Source organism: Taudactylus pleione, unplaced genomic scaffold (assembly GCF_031769625.1).
Source record: "Taudactylus pleione unplaced genomic scaffold, aTauple2 ptg000386l, whole genome shotgun sequence".
Classification (NCBI taxonomy): Eukaryota; Metazoa; Chordata; class Amphibia; order Anura; family Myobatrachidae; genus Taudactylus; species Taudactylus pleione.
Genome location: NW_028284787.1, coordinates 18780547 through 18804748, shown reverse-complemented (window position 1 = coordinate 18804748; position 24202 = coordinate 18780547). Strand labels below are relative to the sequence as shown.

The 24202-nt window shown below is 41.7% G+C and overlaps 1 protein-coding gene across 1 annotated transcript in view; it reads right to left on the bottom strand.

The window, feature by feature from the left end:
- The window catches only part of INO80C (INO80 complex subunit C), a 72014-nt gene that overhangs the window by 13306 nt on the left and 34506 nt on the right, over nt 1-24202 (bottom strand). Inside the window, exons 2-3 of the mRNA XM_088445662.1 lie at nt 9947-10058; nt 7243-7310 (exon numbers count right to left, since the gene is read on the bottom strand). Of these exons, the coding sequence (XP_088301788.1) occupies nt 7243-7310; nt 9947-10058 (180 nt within the window). The remainder of the gene's footprint in view (nt 1-7242; nt 7311-9946; nt 10059-24202) is intronic.

Here is a 24202-nt window from a genome sequence, read left to right as displayed (position 1 = left end):
CAGTCAGGACCAAATTCTTAAAACCATACCATTAAGTGGCTGGGTAGTAAACTGGAAGAAGAGTAAATTGGTAAAAGTTCAACAATTACAGTTCCTGGGGGTACAGATAAATACTGTTCGATACGAGATCACACTCTCGGAAGACAGATACGAAAAGATTCAAAGACTGGTTGCATTTGTCCTAAAATGCAGAAGAATACAATTACGTACGGCTGTCTCTCTTCTAGGAATGAGGTCTTCAACCATAGGGATCATACCATGGGCAAGATGGCGAATGAGAGATCTTCAGTGGAATATACTAAAGTTTACTCGTAGAGGATTACCGCTACATCATTACGTAACGCTGGAACAGCACACAAGGAAGTTCCTAATGTGGTGGAGGACTTTGAAGAGAAAGGAAATATCAACATCGTTAGCACAGCCACAGTACCTAAGACTAACTACAGATGCAAGTTCAACAGGCTGGGGAGCACATCTACTACATCTAATTATGCAGGTACAGTGGTCTCCACAGGAGAGACTACTATCATCAAATCTAAGAGAAATGAAGGCAGTCTGGAATGCGAAGATGTTTTTCAAAGATAAGATTAGAGATTCTCATTTGAAGATTCTGTCAGACAATATGACAGTACAGGTTGAGTCTCCCATATCCAAATATTCCGAAATACGGAATTATTTTGGCATGACTTGAGATAATGAAACCCTTGATTTTTGGTGGTTTAATGTACACAAACTTTGTCTAAGGCACAAATTATTAAAAATATTGTATAAAATAACCTTCAGGCTGTGTGTATAAGGTGTATATGAAACATAAATGAATTTCATTTCTGTACACAAACTTTGCTTGAGCCACAAAATTATTGAAAATATTGTATAAAATTACCTGCAGGCTGTGTATATAAGGTGTAAATAACACATAAATTTATTCTGTGTGTATATTTGGGCCCCATTCCCAAGATATTTCATTATGATATGCAAATATTCCAAAATACGGAATATTCCGTTATCCAACATACCCCTGGTCCCAAGCATTTTGGATATGGGAAACTCAACCTGTAGTAGCTTACTTGAGTCGGCAGGGTGACACCAAAAGCAGAAGTCTTATGGAAGAAGTAAAGAACATTATGTTTTGGGCACAGAGGTATCTACAGTCCCTTTCAGCAATCCATGTCCCAGGGGTACAAAATGTGACAGACGATTTTCTGAGTCGCAAGGATTAGAACATGAGAATGGGAGTTGAATATGGAAATCTTTCAAGAAATAATGGAGATTTGGGGTGCCTGAAATAGATTTAATGGCAACAAATCTGAATGCAAAACTTGCTCGGTTTTTCTCCAGATATCAGATGAAGGGAACTCAAGCAGTAGATGCATTATCGATAAAGTGGAGCTTTCACCTAGGATACATTTTTCCACTTTTTCCCTTGATACCTCGAGTTCTGAAGAAAATAAGAGAGGAGCAAGTCGAGATAGTAGCAGTGTTACCATATTGGCCAAGAAGAGCCTGGTTTCAAACAGCTCTGAGGATGTCAGTAGAGAAGCCATGGGTACTTCCAGTCAGAAAGGATCTTCTAAGTGAGGGACCTGTTTTTCATCCAGGAATAAGAGAGCTCAATTTATCGGTATGGAGATTGAGTGGTCATTATTAAAACAGAAAGGACTTTCAGATCAAGTTATTAAAATTCTTCTACAGGCAAGGAAAAGAGTTTCCTTAGAAGTATATTATAAAATATGGAAGACGTTTTTGGTCTGGAGAGGGGCAGTAACTGACCCTTTGAATGTAGAGATTCCACAGGTCTTACAATTCTTGTGTGATGGTTTTATGAAAGGTCTGGCAGTGGCAACTATTAAGGTGCAGATTTCCGCTCTAAGGACCTGATTCAGACCCATTCGCTAGACGCGTTGGCATGCACCCAGCGTATGCACATCTTGCCAACCTACAGAAGGCAGGCGATCGCACGGCAAGGCATTAGCACGCCCACTATGTCTTGGCGTGCGATTGATTTGTGTATGCAGATGTCCACCAGCCTGTCTTCAGACGCATACTTGCGCACGTCAGCTCCAGGAAGTGTATGCAACCATCGGTACATTGGGTACCATCGGAAGCGATCGCAGAGCTTGAGGCAAACCATACCCTACTGCAAGCACTGCGAGCACTTCAGTTTAAAGCCAGCCAGGTGACATGTACTATGACGCTGCCTCTCAATTATGCACGCCTCTGAAACGGCATTAAGATGCTCAGGCACGCCTGTGTTCGCACTACCACTCCCCAGTTTATAATGTCCAGTCCCTGTCACCACCAACAAACGGCTTCTCTGGTCACTCATTCTGCTGGGCTGTCTATGCGCAGCGAGCAAATGCTTCCCGATCTCTCACACTGGTTCGCGCCTTGCGATGCATATGCAGGGCCACAATGCGAAAATTGGCCAGCTACAAGTGAACACATCCTAGCGAGCGGGTCTGAATCAGGTCCTAAGTGTACTGATGAAATCAAACTTGTGAGAGGAAACCTTAATTAAGAGGTTTTGTCAAGCCATAAAGAAGTTTCGACCACAAATAAGATCTTTGGTAGCGCCTTGGGATTTAAATCTTATACTTAACGCGATGATGGCAGCTCAGTTTGAACCGTTAGAAGAGGTGGCTTTGAAATATGTGACATGGAAGATAGTTATTCTAATTGCAATTACATCTGCTAGGAGAGTTAGTGAACTACAGGCTTTATGGGCAGAAGAACCTTTTCAGACAGAGTAGTGTTGAGAACTAATCCTGCTTTTCTTCCTAAAGTGGTTTCTGTTTTTCATTTGAATCAGGAAATTGTTTTACCTAATTTTTTTCCTCAGCCAGAAAATGAAGAAGAAAGGAACCTGTATAAATTGGATTTAGTAAGAGCTCCTACTATATACTTGGAATGAGTGAAGATATTAGGAAAACAAAACATCTCTTGGTCATTCCTACTGGAGTCAGGAGAGGCTGTGTGCCAACCAAGCAAACTATTTTCCAGATGGATCAGATAAGTACTTGTCTTCGTATATAAAAAGGAAGGACACATAGTTCCAGAAATTATAAAGCCACACTCTACTAGGGCGATGTCAGCATCATGAGCAGAAAAGGCTCAGGCATCAGCAGTGGACATTTGCAAAGCAGCAACTTGGTCCTCTATACACACATTTTCAAGACAGTATGCTTTACAGATTGCGGACCCTCACTTTGGAGGTCAAGTACTTCAAGGGACCTTAAATAAATAGATTTGCATCAGATTTGGAGTCTTGACTATATATATATATATATTTTACATATACACAGTCAGGTGCACAAATATTGGGACATTGACAGAATTTTCATATTTTGGCCTCTATTCACCACCACAATGGCTTTGAAATGAAACAAACGAGATGTGCTTTCACTACAGACTTTTAGATTTAATTTGAAGGTAATTACATCCAGGTGAACGGTGTAGGAATTACAACGGTTTCTATATGTGCCTCCCACTTTTTAAGGGGCCAAAAGTAATGGGACAAACTAAACAATCCTAAATGTAACTTTCACTTTTTAATACTTTGTTGCAAATCCTTTGCAGGCAATTACAGCCTGAAGACTGGAACGCATAGACATCACCAGACGCTGGGTTTCATCCCTGGTGATGCTCTGCCAGGCCTCTACTGCAAATGTCTTCAGTTCCTGCTTGTTCTTGGGGCATTTTCCCTTCAGTTTTGTCTTCATCAAGTGAAATGCATGCTCAATCGGATTCAGGTCAGGGGATTGACTTGGCCATTGCATAACATTCCTCTTTTTAGCCTTCGGGTCATTGTCCATCTGCACTGTGAAGCGCCGTCCAATGAGTTTTGAAGCATTTGACTGAATATGAGCATATAATATTGCCCAAAACACTTCAGAATTCATTCTGCTGCTTTTGTCAGCAGTCACATCACCAATAAATACAAGGGAACCAGTTCCATTGGCAGCCATACATGCCCACGCCATGACACTACCACCACCATGCTTCACTGATGAGGTGGTATGTTTTTGATCATGAGCAGTTCCTTTCCTTCTCCATACTCTTCTCTTCCCATCACTCTGGTACAAGTTGATATTTGTCTCATCCATCCATAGGATGTTGTTCCAGAACTGTAATGGCTTTTTTAGATGTTGTTTGGCAAACTCTAATCTGGTCTTCCTTTTTTTGAGGCTCACCAATGGTTTACATCTTGTGGTGAACCCTCTATATTCACTCTTGTGAAGTCTTCTCTTGATTGTTGACTTTGACACATATACACCTACCTCCTGGAGAGTGTTCTTCATTTGGCCAACTGTTGTGAAGGGGTTTTTCTTCACCAGGGAAATTATTCTTCTGTCATCCACCACAGTTGTTTTCTGTGGTCTTCCGGGTCTTTTGGTGTTGCTGAGCTCTCTGGTGCGTTCTTTCTTTTTAAGAATGTTCCAAACAGTTCATTTGGCCACACCTAATGTTTTTGCTATCTCTCTGATGGGTTTGTTTTGATTTTTCAGCCTAATGATGGCTTGCTTCACTGATAGTGACAGCTCTTTGGATCTCATATTGAGAGTCGACAGCAACTGATTCTAAATGCAAATGTTACACCTGGAATCAACTCCAGACCTTTTACCTGCTTAATTGATAATGAAATAACGAAGGAATAGCCCACACCTGTCCATGAAATAGCTTTTGAGTTCATAGTCCCATTACTTTTGGCCACTTAAAAAGTGGGAGGCACAAACCATTGTAATTCCTACACCGTTCACCTGATTTCGATGTAATTACCCTCAAATTAAATCTGAAAGTCTGCAGTTAAAGCACATCTTGTTTTTTTCATTTCAAAGCCATTGTGGTGGTGAATAGAGGCCAAAATATGAAAATTCTGTCAATGTCCCAATATTTATGCACGTGTGTGTGTGTGTATATATATATATATATATATATATATATATATATAAAATCTGGCCCAATATATATATATAAGCTTGGGTACATCCCACTGTTATGGCTGCCATGGAGACCGAAGAAGAAAATTACGAATTATATCTTGCCGATAATTCAGTTTCTTTGAGGGCTCCATGGCAGCCCTCTCTTGATTGTATTTTTTATACAGAGGTGATGGAGACACTCAAAATGACACAGGGGAACAGGAGGAGCTAGCTTATATACACCAAGTGGGAGGTCCCTGTAGAAAAAAATTGCTGTCTGTCATTAGGGAGGTGGAGGACTAACCCACTGTTATGGCTGCCATGGAGCCTTCGAAGAAACGGAATCATATATTTGATTGATAGATATATATATATATATATCTATCAATCGAACTCCTTCGACATTCCTGTCCCCACTAGGGGTAACTTGCTCCGGTGCTCGCCTACGGGGGTCAACACCCCTATCTTATAGGACTTGAACAAATCGGCACTCCAGAGACACAAAAATGTGTGAATCAACTGTAAAATTTTACTGAGGTCGTCAAAGTTTCGGGGACGTGCTCCCCTTCTTCAGGACTGTATAACTTTCTGGATTTGTAAGGTCTTGTTCAGGTCTAAAGGAGGGCCTATGTAGAAAAACTGGTGGGGTGGCCATCTGAGAAATGAGAGGGCATACCCGTGAGAGAGACCACTTCTCTTATCCAAGCATCCGTGGTGGTTTGACACCAGTACTGGGCGGAAGTTGGCCCCCCACTCTGGAATCCCCCAGAGGGAGGCCCGTCCCGTCAGGCTGATGGTTTATCCTCGGATTTTAAAACAGGGCATCCGGGTCTGCTTGGTCCTGGGTTTGGCGGCCCTCGTGGAGGTGCCTAGGAAGGACTGGCCTTTAGGCTTACCTTGAGGACGAAAGGCCTTAAAAGATGTAGTCCGAGGCCTTGTAGTAGAATTTGCTGAAGGGAGATATACAGTTTTTGATGCTGCCAACGTGGTTACAATCTTGTCAAGGTCTGGGCCAAACAAGATCTCCCATTATAGGGAGCTGCGGCAAAGTCAGAAAAAAAGGGAAAGATATATGCTGACAGTAGATGATAGAAACAGATAGGCAGCACTAGCATAAGTCACATACAATGCAGAAATAAAAGATAACTGCAAACTGGCACTACAATCAACTACACAGACTCAGTGTCTGGTAGGCTATAGCGCTACATACACTGACTCCAGGGAGAGATATGTAGGGGGACCGAACCCTGCATATCCCTGAGAGAGCTGTGGCTGTGCCTGGAGAAAATGGCTGCTGGAGACCTCAGAGGGGGCGGGGTCGGAGGAGAGCAACTCAGGGAAGCGAGACCTCAGAGGAATGGCGCCCTAAGCTTAGGGGAGGGGCCGCTTTAATGGGGAAAGCTGACCACCCCATGGTGATTGTTTACCCACCGGGACGCTGGATTCCTGCCCCATATGTACCCTGGTGGTTTACACTCAGCGCCTCCGGTCTGTCGCCTGAGACCGAAGGTATGACTGCCAATGCGCGGGTCACCGCAAGCGATGACCCACCTTACCTGTCCCCTTGTGTCCGGGTTGCTGTATGGGTCTGTCCGGGTGCGGCTAGCAAAGACCCTGGGATGCTGGCCGAAATCCCCAGCCGAAACTGGTGCTGCGATGCCCGGAGGGGTGACGAAGTGGCATCACAGACGTCCTGTGGACAGTCTGCTGCTGCGCATTCACAGGAAAATATATAATAAACAAAACATAAAAAGAAAAGCTATTTGGGCTGCCTAAGCAGCCCACTGCATATTGGTGACCCGACTCCGGACGGGTACCTAGGAAACTGAGGTGCCTCTGGCTTGGGGTATAGTGAGATGGACCGGTGCATCCTGGGAGCTAAAGCTTTAACTGCGTGGTGCCCGGTGTTCTCATCCACCACCTACACCCCCAAGGTCTCCCTGTGGAGCCCTATGGACCCTGAAGAAGAAAAACTACTTTGAGACATGTGCCATGATTATTACTGTGTAGAAACTACCAGTGAAAAATTAATATGACTTACATCAATAAAACATAGTCAATAAATCTAATCTAAGACTGTACGCAATAAAAGTTAAAATTACTGTATTAAACCTGAAAATGTTCATTCACTGGCTGATTCACCCTATGTATAATGCTCTATGCGCTCTCCTTTAATGTTATGGATTCCTCCTCATTACTGCCAGATTTCTCTCACTTTAATTTATAGAATAAATATTTTTAGTTTTTTGCGATGTAAATATATTTTATATAGCATTTAAATACTTCGGAAATTGTTTTCTGTTCACAGACAACTTGTACTTACCGGAAGTCCTGATATGTCAGAATATTTCTTTGATGGTTTGCATGAGGGTGGTGCATCAATATTAAAATCTGCAATACAAAACAAATAATAATAATTTAAAAAAAAACACACAACACATCAGCAGGACGATGAGTAGAGATAGGGACATTTTCAAGTTACACTCAGTGAAGCAATGTCCAATTGAACTTCTGGGTAATGCAATTTAGATGTCAGCCCTGAGAGATGATAATTTTTGAGCTTGGCCTGAACATGTACTGGCACAGAAAATCCACAGAAGTCCCTGCTCCTCTTGGACAATGGACTTGCTTGTTTGCATTAATAAAACAAAAACACACCAACACATCAAATTCATTAATAAATAGTGATGATCATCATCACATTTTTGGCAGGTGTAAAACAATATTACCTGACAAACAAAACAGTAAAACAATACATATAAAATCCTACAAAAATGAATGCCAGATTTGATCAGATTTTTTTATTATATTTTACACAAGCCAAAAGGAGTAATTAACTTCATAAGCTTGGAAGAAAATGATGGCATAAATTAAATGTTAAAATTTATGAAAAATGAATATGTAAAACTCTGGCATTTTCATAATTAGCTGCCCTTGAACAGCTGCTTAAAAGTATGGCACCAAAAATGAGATACTGAGAAATCAGAGCTATGCACTCAAAGTACAAGAGCACACAAATTCAAATATGTGCATCAACTTTACTTAAATTTAGTTTTTGTTGCAGCAACATGAACTTTATCTTTAATGACTAATGCTGGGCATACACATTATCTGTCAGTGTCCAATTTGGCTGGTTGAAATAAAAATTCGGTAATGTATGGGAGCAAATGACAGGAAAATAGACAAAAATGGTCAGTCAGACAAATTGGTTAAAACACATGAATTTAACCAATTTGAACAATTGTTTATTGACTGTTTTCCAGTGTTTAAGACCATATGATCGACTATTTGCTCCCATACATTACCATGTTTTCATTCCAACCAGCCAGATTGGACAGATAATTGTATAGTGTATGCCCAGCGTTACTCTTCACACTAGAAGACCTTTCCGATCACGTTAAAACAGACAAAAAATTACTAATACGTTTTTCTTCCATTAGGTGCAGAGACTTATAATTTCACATCTGTTTACACAGTTAACACACGTCATATTCACAAAATGTTGTACACCAGTGTAAGTACAGACATCAGCACTGTATTCTGGAGACATCCATTTTAGTTAAAAAAAAAAAAAAACAAACATACTATGGGCCATATTCAATTTGCAGTAAAAAGTCAGTTGCCGGACTTTTCAGAGTCATCGCAGGTTTCAGGATCGAAAAGTTATCGTGCTCGTCCCCGCATATCCCCATATTAAATTCCAAATCGGTAAAAACGGGACCCGGCGAAACCTAAATCGCCGAAAAGTCCTGTCATTTTTGGGGAAATCATCCTGACACACCCCTAAAGATGCTCTGACATGGGGGTTCACTATGGTATAACCCTGCTAAAGATATTTGGGGTTTTGAAATGGTCTCAATAAGTGCTATTTAGCGTATTTGAGCTAGTGGTGAAGAATAGTATTTTCCACTGGTTTTAATAAGTAGTCTCTTCAAATTTGGGGTACAGGAAAATGGATGCAAGCATATTTAAAAATCACTAAAGTCAAGCATTAAAAGCGCCAAAAAAGCACCTTCAGCAAACACCTGCAATCAACAAAACACCTCCCCCATACTTGCAGACCCCCCCAAAGGCTATTTCGCTAGTTTTTGAATTTGGACCCCCCACTTTGAACTTTTTCGTCCTCTTTTTCAAAGTGCTTTTTTGGGCTACCCTTTGAATTTTTTTAAGATTTGACGCAGTTAGAGTCAAGGGGGGTGTACAAAGTGTGCAGAGAGGTTTCCGCACCTCTGCACCCCAAAACCGCAATTCTGCACTTTTTTCTGCCAGGTATTCATAGGTGAAACTTTTTCGCCCACTGCATTGCGTTTTTGCACTGGCGAAAAAGGTGCTACAATTGAAAACGGGGAGAAGTGAAAACGGCGAAAATTATGTCATCGGCGAAAAAGTTTTGCTGAGAACGGCTTTTCGCTCCAAATTGAATACGGCCCTATAACTTACAAACCAACACTATCTTCACAGGACATTCTGCAGTAGTCATGTGATGACCAATAAAGCATATCAATGTAATTGATGTAAGTTGCATAAATAATTAACTAATAACAGAATTAGCCAGAAAGCAAGGAGCTGTAGAAGGATAACTATTTTATTATGTATAACCAGTAACTTGCAGTTTAACCTGTACAGAGTATTCTAAAAGCCACCATTTAAAAGTGTATATAGTTTTGCAACACCTTATCTACAGAGAATGTAAAAGTGTGAACGGGTTGCTTTGCTTGCTCATCAAATTTGTAACTTACTTGTTTTTATCCTAATCGTTACAAATGTATAATTTGACAGTGTTTGTGGTAAAAAAAACAGCCCCTTTCTGAAGGCTTATTTCATTTAACAAAAATACATAATGGCATAGTGGCATTTCTGTTTTGCATTCAGCTGTTATTTTCAGATACTCAACAGAAAATAAAATGTTCAAAACATTAGACAATCTTATTAAACCTAACAGAGGGGAAAGTAGTGCAAGTCGGCATATTTTCAGTGAAAGTTTTGTGTGGATTTTATTATTTATAAATGCATGTTAAGCAGCTTACAGCTCGGATCATTTAGTTGCCATGGCAATGCCCTTTCTAATGCAAGAATCTGTTTCAGGTTCTTCCAGGTCCTGTTCTTTTTGCCAGCTGCAGCTCCTCCAATTCCTGAATGCTGCAATAAAAAGAAGTAACAAAATCAATTGGATTAATGTTATGTACTATAATTAGCCTAATATTGTACTTCTTGTATTACTGATAGTAATATTATAGATAGAGACATCTACAAATACAGACATACATAAACAAATCTGAATAAAACTACAATTTCTTGACTTTTCTAACATTGTACACTTGAAATTATGTCATCCTAATATCAGTTTGTTTGAATCAAGGTTGCTATCACACATTAAAATAATGGTGTCAAGGGTTATTTTTAATGTTGTCTTTGGAATTATCAACACTAATGAGAAAGTAGCTATATATAAGCAGACATGCGAGGCAGTCATTTAATGGTTTGAAAAATTACACACTGAAGTGCCAAAAGTCATAAGATAACAGTATGTAAAGGTAATGGTAGGTGGCATCACCATACTGTGACGTCCTGGAAATGCCCAGACCTACATCAGTTGTAATCTGACATCTTGTGAGTCAGTTTGAATACCAGCTAGGCTGCTAATGGCAAGACAATTATTATTGAAGTTCAAACGGGGCATTATAGTGGGTGCCCGATAGATGGGACATTACATTTCCAAAGCTGTGCGGACATTTAACATTGCTCATTCTCAGATGTCAAGTGTGTACAGGGATTACTTCAGAAGTTCATGGAAGGCATTACCACCCACGGTGGACAGAGCAGCGACAATGGGTGCTTAATGATTGTGACCAGCAGTGACAAACAAAGCGACACGGGTTCAAATCACATCCAAATTCAATGCAGGTGGTACCAGATGCATATCCATGGGAGCAGAAGAACCACCAGAGTGCCCGTTAACACGACAACACCAGACAGTGCCTCACATGGGCACGTGACATTGCTAATTGGAGCGTGGAGGACTGGAATGGTCCGATGAGTCACGGTTCAAGTTGTTTCAGGCTTATGGTAGGGTTCGCGTGTGGCACTGACACCATGAGGCCATGGACCCCAGTTGTGAACAAGGCACCATGGAAGCTGGTGGTGGTTCCATAATAGTGTGGGATGTGTTCATGTGGCATGGGTTGGGTCTGCTTGAACAAGTCATTGAATGGTAACCGCTACGTTTCATTGCTTGATGACCATTTGCAGTCCTTCATGGACTTCATGTACCCCCACAGCAATATTCAAACAGGATAATGCACAGTGTCATCAGTCCCAAGTTGTCCAGAATCAATTCAAGGAGCATTCTGGAGAATTATGATAAATGGTGTGGCCACTACATTTGCCCGACATGAACCCAATTGAGAATTTATGGGATGCAGTGGAGAGGTCCATTCACACCCAATATCCTGCACCTACAAATATCAGGGAGCTTCGAGAAACTATCCAGATGGCATGGGTTCAACATCTCTCCAGAGGTCTTTCCTACACTTGTGGAATCGATGCCACGTCGAGTGGAATCGATGCCACTTCACCAGTCTAGAGGGGGTCCTACACGATGTTACGCATCTAACCCATGACTTTTGGAACCTCAGTGTACACTCAAGTTTATTTTATGTTCAAATCAAGACTTACCCTGATTAAGGGCCTGATTCAGAGGTGGACGCAAGTAGTGTCAGTGCTGCGTCTTCGGTAGCAGCCAATCTGAGTGGTTAAGTTAATGTAGCAGGAGGAGTTTTCTGTAAAAAAATGCCTCATGCTGGCTTCTCAGATCAGCTGCATGCTTCCGAAGATGCAGAATCGGATCACCATCGTATGTGCCATCAGACATCTGCGCAACCTTAAGTTTGCTCAGAATGTCCAACTATGGAGGCCAGTGAAGTTGCATTCGACAAAGTAGTTGCTGGCTTCAGCACGTCACAGACACATAGAAGATGCCTCAGTTTTCTGAAACGCGCCTCCTTCCCATCCCCAAAGCCTGCAGTCTGTCAATCAGGTTGCGGCATCCCCCATACTGCGCCCGCAACTGCAGCACCATTGTGGCACGTGACCTGCAGCAACATTCGGTCAGCTGCGACCGAATTGGTCAAACGTTTGAGGTTGAATCGGGTCCTAAATCTTGATTAGAGACAAAACACGTTGGGGCGTTCTGAGACACCTTCTTAAGCTGGTGATCAGCTTCAGAATTTACCTCGATAAACCAAGCTTCTGTATACTGGTTGAGTCTCCCATATCCAAAACCCTTGGGACCAGGGATATATTGGATATCGTAATATTCGCATACCATAATGCAATATCTTGGGAATGGGACCCAAATCTAAACACAGAATGCTTTTATGTTTTATATACACCTTATACATACAGCCTGAAGGTTATTTTCTACAATATTTTTTATAATTTTGTGCATCAAAAAAAGCTTGTGTACATACATGAAATTCATTTATGTTTCATATACACCTTATGCTGGGCATACACTGCCAGATAAAATGTCTGTCAGACCGACAGACATTTTATCTGGCTGCCTGCCAGCCGCAGATGTCGCCGGCATACACTGTGAGAGAAATCTCACAGTGTATAGCCCGACATCCGCGCTCCGCCCCCGGGGGAGGAGACATTTCCCTGTTCCTTCTGTAGGAAGGAACACAGGAAATGTCTGTCTGTTGGCCGCGCTGGGCATACACTGCCCGATGCGGCCAACAGTTTCCCGGGTAAATATCGCATCGGACGGGCATGCTGGACAATCCAGCATGCCCGACCGAGCAATATTTAACCCTCGGTCTCCCGCATACACGCTGCAATTATCGCGGCGATCCGCCGATATCGGGCGGATCGTCCCGATAATTGCAGAGTGTATGGCCAGCATTATACACACAGCTTTAAGGTTATTTTATACTATATTTTTAATAATTTTGTGCCTTAAACAAAGTTTGTGTACATTGAACAATCAGAAAGCAAAGGTTTCACTATCTCAGTCATGCTAAATATATTCCGTATTTCGGAATATTTGGTTATGGGAGACTCAACCTGTATTGGGATAAGCAGGGTTTTTTTTTTTTTTAAGCCTACTTAATGTACACACATTACTTATTTGTTTCAGCCCTCAATAATAAAATACTACACTATACGGTCAGTCTGTTTTTGTTCCACATATCTCCCCTAAATCTCCTGAAGAGATGACATCTCATGATAGAATTCAGAAAACCATAAAAATCCACAGATAAGCTTAAATTATTTCACTATTTGATACAAGAATATTCTTTATGCCAAGTCTAATTATGATTTTATACTAGAAATGAAATGTATATGTGATACTAAAAATTGTACCTAGAGGCAGACAGTGTTTCTCCTAGATGTACACCACCAGTTTAATCTTAAATTGAAGATACTACAAATATTTGGTTGCACAATCATCACAGATATCTTAGTAGAAAAATAGCACATTTATTAAATCAATAAAAAAAATCATAACATTAAAAATATACAAATAAAACATTAAAACACCACAGGTACAGAGAGACTCATTTATCAACGAGTTGTATCACTCACGAGTTGCATATGATAAATGATGCTCCAGCCAAATCAGCTCCCAACTGTCATTTTTAAGGATACTGGATTTAAACCTCTATACGCTCCTGCCTATACCTTCTAAATCCTGCCTATACCTCCTAGAATTGACGCTATTTGTGTATGCAGTCATACAGTAAATAAATGCCTTCAGACTTTGAGAAATGTGTTTCCAACGCACAAAGGTTATTATTCAACATAAAAACAGTAGGTTACACGCTGTGATCTAAAGATAATTTAGCGCAAAGAAATCATACAGACCCAAGGTACAGTTATACATACGCACGCGCACTGGGACCAGTTACCGGCATCAACAAGAAACCTCCATCATCAGCAAGAAGACTCCAGATTGGAGTCGGTACGCACATTTATACCCTTACAGGGATAAGCAACACAATAGGCAAGTTTGGCATGGTTCCATTGGTTCCCAGTCACGGTGCTTCTGTTACAGGACATTTAACAGGTTGATTCAAATGGACACAGGTCAGCCTCTGACAGTCTTTTGTCTCCTTTTTCCTGCCGCATGCAAATCTAAGCTGCTAACATTACAAAGTACATTTTAGTGTTTTAGCTCTCTACAGTCCATAAGTTGAGAATGCATGTTGCGATCTTCTCACCGATGACACCGGACAGCTGTTGAGACAGTAGATCAGTACAACACCAAACACAGTTTGCTTATCATGTACTAAACCTTAGATATCAAAATAGTCTCTATTTCACAACATTAGTAAGAAATGAATAAACCTTGAATATTACACTTTGAAGCTATGGAACCTTTTATGTGAGTGTGCAGTGTGTAAGTATGAGGGGTTTGGGAAAAGAAGCTAGTTAACTTGGGGCAGATGCATACGCATGAAGCTAATAAACAGCGTTCACATGCAGGACATTATGCATTCGGTAATGTGCGTCGTGTTAACAGCGCAACTGTGTGTATTTAATGTGTGTACGGGGTATGGTGAAATATGCGATCGCATGATGCTAATAATAGCATCGCCGTATGCACTTAAGTGTGAGTTTCTCTAAAATGGCACCGGGCGGCCATTCGCAAAATGGTGTCATGCAGATCTCATTTTCTAAGATGGTGTCTTGTGGCCATTCGCAAGATGGCGTCATTCCAATCTAATTTTAAACGGATTCTGTCTCAGCCAATTATCCAGCTTCGACATTTTTCAAACAGTTGACAGTTGGGAGTTGATTGGCTGGACAACCATTTTTCATATGCAGCGAGTTTAAATAATTTGCCCAGGTTACACAAATTGTTATAGCTTCACAAATTTATGTAGATATATCCCCTGGATGTCCTCAGCTTGCAATAAAACTGTGAATATTTAGAGCTAAGGGGCCTATGTATCAAAGCTGGGAGAGAGATAAAATTGTAACAAATCAGCTCCTATCATTTTTTAAACACAGCCTGCAAAATGTAAATTGGAAGCTGATTGGTTAGTACTTTATCTCTCACAATTTTATCTGTCTCCCAGCTTTGTTACATAGGCCCCTAATTCTGGAACCTGAATGCTAACATGTCTCATGAATGGTGATTCAGTTACTGACTTTGAAAGTACAGTAGGCCAATTTATCAAGGAAAACTTACCCAAGATAGCACTTAAGCTATTTTGATAGTATTTTGTGAGGTTTATTATGACTGTTGGGTTATGATGATTTGTTCACATTAGTGGTGGCAGTTGTACACGTTTATCACTGTAAAAAGGTGATTTTGTTACAGCTGGAATTGCCCAATAAAGTGTATTGATTATTATATAGGTTTGCTACCTGCTAATGCAACCACCACTACTTATATTTCCTAACCATGTTTTACAAAAGGACAAAATGACAATTTGGAATGTATCAAGATGGCTCAATACTTTGTGAACAAAAGTTGACATAAACATGCAAACATAGGGGGTGATTCAATTCAGCGCGATGTTGGAATACCCCTGGGAAGGAGTTCCCGGAGCTATTCAATTGACCGCGCTAGAGGATTTCTGCTTGCACCCTACTGAGGTGCGAGCAGAAATCCAACTTAAGAGCCAGCTACAATTTTGTCTTCCGGCTTAGCGCAGCGCTAACAACATCGCACACACCACTTTAGTTGGAGAATGCAGGTTACCGCGACTAAACACCCAGCTTAAGGCACCTTAATTGTCCATTCTCAGACTTAAGCAGTTCTAGTTTGGCTTAACAGTGAGGTCAATTGAATAGCTCCAGGAAGTCCTTCCCGAGACTATTCAACATCGCGCTGAACTGAAATCGCCCCCCAAAATCTCAACTACAAATCAAAAAAAGTTAAGACTAATCAAGTAGTACATCCATGAAATGTCGCCTTTACTGAGCATCTGGAATAGGTGGACTAAAACAATGCCCACTTATCGATATTGGGGTGTTACAACAAACTTGTGTTTCATCCACCCAACATTTGTCCTCTCTTTCTGGGAATATAAAACACACTTCCTGCAGTATCTTGTTTCCTAATGCTGGGCATACACAATACAATTATTGGGCGATCCGCCCGATATCAGTGGATCGACCCAATAATTGTACTGTGTGCGCGGGTGACTAAGGGTAAAATATCAGTCGGGCATGTTCTGCAAGTTAAATGTGGACCGCATCGGGCAGTGTATGCCCAGCCGTGCCCGACTGACAGTCATTGCACTTGTTCCATCACAGAGAAGGAACTGGGAATTGTCTCCTCCCCATCCAGGGGAGGAGCGCAGATATCGGGACAAATACACTGAAATATCTCACAGTGTATGCCCGAGATATCTGCTGGGTGTCAGGCTGCCAGATAAAAATGTATGTCAGACTGCCAGGCATTTTATCCTGCAGGGTATGCCAAGCACTAGGAATGAAACTTCCAAGTTCTAACTCATTCATCATAAGCACCTAAACAACAAACTTTCTTACAGATGGTTTGCCTGCATACTCAGTGAAAACACAATCAGCAGAATGTGTTTCATTCTATTCTTCTTCCTGTACATCTGTAGTTATGTTGTGCTTGTCCAGAAACTAGTATTTTCACAGCAAGTGATGAGGAATAGGACTTGCATTCTACTACACCTTTGCCTATTGGCTTAACTCAGTGCTTTTGATGTGTTTGTGGCAAGGAAGATATTACTTCCCATCTCTCAATCAACACGGCATGCTTTTCATGAATCTCCTCCCTACTAAGAAATAAGATTTTAACATTCTGAACTATTGAATATGCCTCTTAACAATTTGAAATATGTAGGTAGAGTTAATATTATATGCTATATCCTCATCAGAAATATATTGAGAATAATACTATTGTTAAGGATTATTTAAAAAAAAAAAAAATACTTAGCACCTGGTTCATTCGAAAAAATGTTATCACCATCTCCTTTTAAAAACAGCTTGTATTTAGAAACATTATTATATAAAACTGAATTTTGAGGTAATACAGACGTGTCCTGTTACATAGTTGCCACTGCTGCATGTCGCGCGCCCACGAGAGGGCATGTGCGTTGCGTTCGCACCCGCGATCCATGGGATTGATGGTGCGAATGTGGCGGGCGTGGCAAATCGAATGGCGTAATGCGTGTGCACGTTTGCCGCATCGGCAAGAATATTTAGGGCCGTATTCAATTTTCGGCGATACTATTGGGATTGTCATTAGCTCCCCTAATGATACTTAGCAAAGTTTTTTTTTTGTAAATTGCGTACTTTGGCAAAAAACGACCGCTGAAATTTCGTTGGTTTTTTTTTGTGAAAAATGCATTTAATGTATTGGGGTTGGTATTTTGGAGGGACATATAGATGCGCCAAGTGTTTTAAACATCGCATGTGGCTGGCGCAGTCGTTTTTTAAAAGAGTGTTTAAAACGCTTGGCACATTCCTTATGGCCCAACGAAATACCAGACACAATACGTTAAACGCATTTTTCACGGGAAAAGAAAAAATTTATAGAAATTTCAGCGGCCGTTTCTCACCAAAGTACGCAACTTAGAATTTTTTTTCCCGCTAAAGTATCATTAGGGGAGCTGTCCAAAGGGTTCTGTAAGAAATCCCCACATTTTTACCCAAAAATATGGATTTTGCAAATTTTTTCTCCTGCCCTTGGCTGGAGAAAAGTTTTTCCAGCTTGAGGGATAGTCTCGACGTTTCGGTCCGTATAGGATCTTCCTCAAGAGGCACATCTTGCATATCTTGCAACAGGGCAAACAGCCCACCCAGAAGCCAACCTCATACTGACCATGTCTCACAGGCCCCTATAAATACCCCCAAAGAAATGGGCGTCAAACACATCACCCAATTACAGCACATGTATAATAATAAACAAATCATCGCAGCCCAGGCACTCACCTGATAAAAATCAGCATGAGCCTCCATCATGCGATGCAAACAATAAGTATCTGCAACTCGATACTATGCCAGGTGCACACCCGATGGGCATATATCCACATCACCCCACGAGATCCACCGGCCGTCTAAAGAGAATGATAACATCCGGCCAGGTGCAATGTACATCCGGATGGCACGCATACAGTCACATGGTGCGCGCCAACCAACCGGCCCAGGGAAACATAACAGTCGCCTAGACCAAATACCAGCATCCGGCCAAGTGCAACACACATCCGGATGGCACACGCAACCACATGGTGCGCGCCATCCATTCGGTGGAGAATATCAACATCCAGCCAGTGCGCTGTCAGTGCACAGCCCGAATGTAACCATAGCAACCACAGATAACAAATACATTAATGCGTTACAACTAAGACGCAGTATATTTGGACTTTCTGGTGTGGACCCCAGTGGATGATACTATTTATGGATGCGAGTGCGACCCAACAATAGAGTAAATATACACATACATACACACACACACACACACACACACACACACACACACACACACACACACACACACACACACACACACAGAGTCAGGTGCATAAATATTGGGACATTGACAGAATTTTCATATTTTGGCCTCTATTCACCACCACAATGGCTTTGAAATGAAACAAACAATATGTGCTTTAACTGCAGACTTTCAGATTTAATTTGAGGGTAATTACATCCAAATCCGGTGAACGGTGTAGGAATTACAACAGTTTCTATATGTGCCTCCCACTTTTTAAGGGGCCAAAAGTAATGGGACTATGAACTCAAAAGCTATTTCATGGACAGGTGTGGGCTATTCCTTCGTTATTTCATTATCAATTAAGCAGGTAAAAGGTCTGGAGTTGATTCTAGGTGACATTTGCATTTTGAATCCGTTGCTGTCGACTCTCGATATGAGAACCAAAGAGCTGTCACGATCAGTGAAGCAAGCCATCATTAGGCTGAAAAATCAAAACAAACCCATCAGAGAGATAGCAAAAACATTAGGTGTGGCCAAATGAACTGTTTGGAACATTCTTAAAAAGAAAGAACGCACCGGAGAGCTCAGCAACACCAAAAGACCCTGAAGACCACGGAAAACAACTGTGGTGGATGACAGAAGAATTATTTCCCTGGTGAATAAAAAACCGCTTCACAACAGTTGGCCAAATCAAGAACACTCTCCAGGAGGTAGGTGTAAATGTGTCAAAGTCAACAATCAAGAGAAGACTTCACAAGAGTGAATATAGAGGGTTCGCCACAAGATGTAAACCATTGGTGAGCCTCAAAAACAGGAAGACCAGATTAGAGTTTGCCAAACAACATCTAAAAAAGCCATTACAGTTCTGGAACAACATCCTATTGACAGATGAGACAAAGATCAACTTGTACCAGAGTGATGGGAAGAGAAGAGTATGGAGAAGGAAAGGAACTGCTCATGATCAAAAACATACCACCTCATCAGTGAAGCATGGTGGTGGTAGTGTCATGGCGTTGGCATGTATGGCTGCCAATGGAATTGGTTCCCGTGTATTTATTGATGATGTGACTGCTGACAAAAGCAGCAGAATGAATTCTGAAGTGTTTTGGGCAATATTATATGCTCATATTCAGTCAAATGCTTCAGAACTCATTGAACGGCGCTTCACAGTGCAGATGGACAATGAGCCGAAGCATACTGCAAAAGCAATCAAAGAGTTTTTTAAGGCTAAAAAGAGGAATGTTATGCAATGGCCAAGTCAATCCCCTGACCTGAATCCGATTAAGCATGCATTTCACTTGATGAAGACAAAACTGAAGGGAAAATGCCCCAAGAACAAGCAGGAACTGAAGACATTTACAGTAGAGGCCTGGCAGAGCATCACCAGGGATGAAACCCAGCGTCTGGTGATGTCTATGCGTTCCAGACGTCAGGCTGTAATTGCCTGCAAAGGATTTGCAACAAAGTATTAAAAAGTGAAAGTTAGATTTAGGATTGCTTAGTTTGTCCCATTACTTTTGGCCCCTTAAAAAGTGGGAGGCACATATAGAAACCGTTGTAATTCCTACACCGTTCACCTGATTTGGATGTAATTACCCTCAAATTAAATCTGAAAGTCTGCAGTTAAAGCACATCTTGTTTGTTTAATTTCAAAGCCATTGTGTTGGTGAATAGAGGCCAAAATATGAAAATTCTGTCAATGTCCCAATATTTATGCACCTGACACACACACACATATATTTTATAATATATATATATATATATATATATATATATATATATATAAATAAACTCTTATGCAGCTATAATCAGGTAAATTAATTACTTATTCTATAGCAAAAGTAAGGTTTAGAAACACCCCTTTTATGAACGCACCTATTAGATGAAAGCAAAGGGGGTGTGGTTTGGACTCCCACAGACCAGGGAGGACAGAGGCAAAGGCACTCTCACAGGAACATACAGCTGAACACTTAAGGTGCGTACACACGGGATGACTGCACGAAGATCAGATAACGATCGTTATGCATGTGTTGGATGATCATTATCGAACATCCATCACATGCATCAACCTATCACGTCCGGCGATTAACGGTCGCGGGTCCCTGTAGTAAATAGGCCAACATGGTCAAAATCGACTATGTATGCCGGTTTTCCCGGGTGACGGACGATGGTCGATAACGACCATTCGTGCCCGCGCATCGACCATCGTTTGCAGGGGCATTAAAGTGAACAATTGGAACGATAACAATAAGATACTTATCGTTTAAATCGTTCACTTTATCTGAATTTGTGCGGTCATTTTTCTCCAAAGTGTGCAAGTTACGAAAACATTTTGGGGTAATTTATCATTGGGAGGGGTGTCCAAAGGGTTCTGAAAAAGGAATTATTGAGGAGTATAATCAGTTTTTCCATTCAATATTCAATGTAACCAATGTTTGTACGCACTTGCTTGAATCTGCAAAGCCGCCAGTAGGCGTCTCAATATATTTCAAGGTGGCTGCATGCATTAGCATATTTTCACACAGCAGCTGCGTACAGGATTGCAGCTGTGATTGCATTAGCTTACATATCTAAATCAGGCCCTGAGAGTCAAGAGGGGAATTAAATATCCAAGTGATAATGACAAGAAAATTATATGGATAGATATCTAACCTTTGTGATCATTCAAGGTCCAGCAGGGAGCCGGACCGTAAAAAGGGCACTGGCACGCACGAAAAAAGGTTCCCCACCCCTGCTGTAGAATATATTTTTCAGTTTGATGTCAGCTGGCGATTGTAGTTTGTTAAAGGAATTCGTAATGGAGTTTTTGTATTATTCTGTGAAGATGTCTTGAAACATGTGCTTGGTTCAATGAGAGTTTTCCTGTAAGCAAAGGAAGTCCATGTGCTTTTCCATCCCCCCTTGAATCTTGTTAATGGTGACTGTATTTTGGAAGGATTGTGAGGTCTGTATTAGATATTGGAATACTATATAATGCAATGTTTGCCTGAAGATATCATACAGTATTGGTGTGTGTGTATGGTGTAGCAATCGGCATACAGTATCCAGTTTCTACATGTATAATACTATTGCAAGGATGGTGAAGTTGGTGTATGGATAGATATGTGAATAACTAGATGTATTACAGAGCTACAGCATTATGGGAGTTTTTCTCATATTCAAAATGAAGTCAGGCCTATAATCAAAGGAACTCCATGTGGTCTCCCATCTCACACACACACACACACACACACACACACACACACACACACACACACACACACACACACACACACACTGCTTCCTAGCAGCCAACTTGAATTCTCTTTCTTTCTCTTTGTCTCTCACTCTCTCTCAGTTATTTTTGTATAGTGAATATTGTATTTTGACTAATATTGTGAATTTTAAATACTGTTTTATGATATACTTTATGTATGTGGACTTTAAGAGCATTGATTTGATTATTTAAATACACTTTTACTTTACTACATCTCGTGTGCAATGTTCTTATTGAAATGAAATTATCCTAATGATTCAAAAGGGGAAACACTTTGAAAGTTCATATATTCATTATAATCTGTTAATAAAAGAATAAAGATAGAATATTTGCTTCATACATATGAGATTAAAACAGGCAACTGCATGTACAAACAAACGAAGGAAGGAAAAAAGGAAAAACACCCCGTAACAGGGCCGATTCAATTCAGAGCGCTGTTGATAGCGCTGGGAGAGAGCTCTCGGACCTATTCAATTCAGAGCGCTGTTGATAGCGCTGGGAGAGAGCTCTCGGAGCTATTCAATTCAGCGCACTGTTAGGTAGACTAAATGATTTCTTCCCGCACACTCCGCAGGGTGCGAGGAGAAATCTGACTAAAGAGCTGGCCCTGGAGCTGTTTGCCGGCTTAGAGAGGCGCTAACAACCTCAAGGCAGGGACTTTAGTCAGAGAGTGACGGTTCTCACACCTAAACACCCTTCTTTAGTCGCAAGAACCGGCATTCTCCGTCAGACTAGTCGTCCTACACTGTGAGGTGATTGAATAGCTACTGGACCAACTTCCCGGCGCTATTCAACTCACTCTTAATTGAATCGCCCCAATGATAGCATCTTCCCATTTGGAAGATTACAGAGCTGGGTCAGGTCTACAAGTCTTTAACCACTTGCCTGGCGTGGTTGCACCGCTTACGACCACGACAGGCTGTGTGTTCCCTGACATGGTCACAAACAATGCGACCAGTCAGAAACCCCTTTCTGCCAACAGCCGTCAATCACAAAAGGACCTTCCAGACTCTCTGCATCCTTGCAACCCCCCCCCCTGTCCCCCACCCCCAGTCCTGATAACTGCTTGTTTTTTGGGCACCTGGAGCTATTCAACTGCTGCTCCAAATCGAGAGCAAGTGCTCAGATTTCTGCTTGCAGCCCTGAGGTGGCGAGCAGAAATCTGCTAAAAGTCAGCAGTTTGGGCACACTACACGGTACTTTAGATAGGTTTATCTGCTTTACGCAGCTATACCCGATGCACTTGGGTGCAAAAAGCGAGATAACCACTCCAGAGGCGGATTTAGACCTCAAGGGGTCCTAAGCAGTGTGGAGCGGGGAGATGGCGACACTGATATAATGCAGTCACACTAATGAGTGTAATATAACGGGTATTATAAGGGATGTAGGACCTGTTAGGCAGCTACAATCAATGAGGGGAAGACACTAAAATAATACCCTTTATTACACCCATTAGTGTGACTGTATTATACATCAGTGCCCCCACCCCTTCCTGATTGTAGCAGACAGGCCCCCCCACCTCCTATACATACACAATACTATTAGAGTATTGTGTATGTATAGGAAATGGGGGCCTGTCTGCTCGCATATAAAATATCGTAGTCAGTGTGTGCCACAAGCTCCCCCCCATGCCCTTTCTTCCATGATAGCAGGCAGATGATGAATCAAACTGTACTTAAAATAACACTGACCGGCCTCTCCTGGTATGAGGGCAGGCTAATCATATACAAAATTAAAATGACAATAAAAGGTACTGGCAGGAGCCGGCAGCCACTGTGCCAGGAACACTAACCTCAGCCTCTTCTTTCTTCTATGGGCATGTCCCGGCCTCTTACTGTAAGCCAGCCGGAGAGCCACCAGGTGCTGGCCGCATCCACTCTTGGGGTCCTGCTGCTGCGGCATCCTCATCAGCGGTCCCAATGCTGCTACATCCTCTCCCGTGGTCCCGCTTCACAACTCAGACTCGAGTCCCGCATGGTTTTTGGCCCTTCCCTCAGCTCCCACCCAGCGCCTGATGTCCTTCCCGTAAAGAGGGTCAGTCACTGCCGTCCCAGCTCCTCTCTCCATGCGTGTGACGTCATACGCATGTGCATCATGATGTCACATGCTCTACACACTGCAGGATTCAGGCGTTCGCTGGAGCAGGCACCCGGCAGCTGTGCTGACAGCCTGCCGGGGGGACTCCGTACGCAGCCAGCGCAGAGTTCGGAAATGCCCTCTATATAAAAGCCCTGTTGGTGGGTCCTCCTGGACCTGCTGGGCCCTAAGCGCCTGCCTTTGTTGCCTAGTGAATCCGCCACTGAACCACTCCCAAGCAAAAATTTAATAGCTACATTGTTTTTTACCTAATTCAATCATACAAAAACCCCAATAATATCTTAAAGATTCTTGGAAAAAATATTACCAGTTAAGGGCCGTATTCAATTAGCGGCGAAAACTGAAAATTTTCGCCAAAAAAAACCTTCAAAAACGTCAAATAGGCAAAAATGGAGAAAATAAACCGGAGAAAAAGTTCTCCATCCCAGACCAGGAGGAAAAAAAAAGTGCAAAATCCCTATTTATGGCTAAAAGTGTGGGGATTTCTTTCAGAACCCTTTGAACACC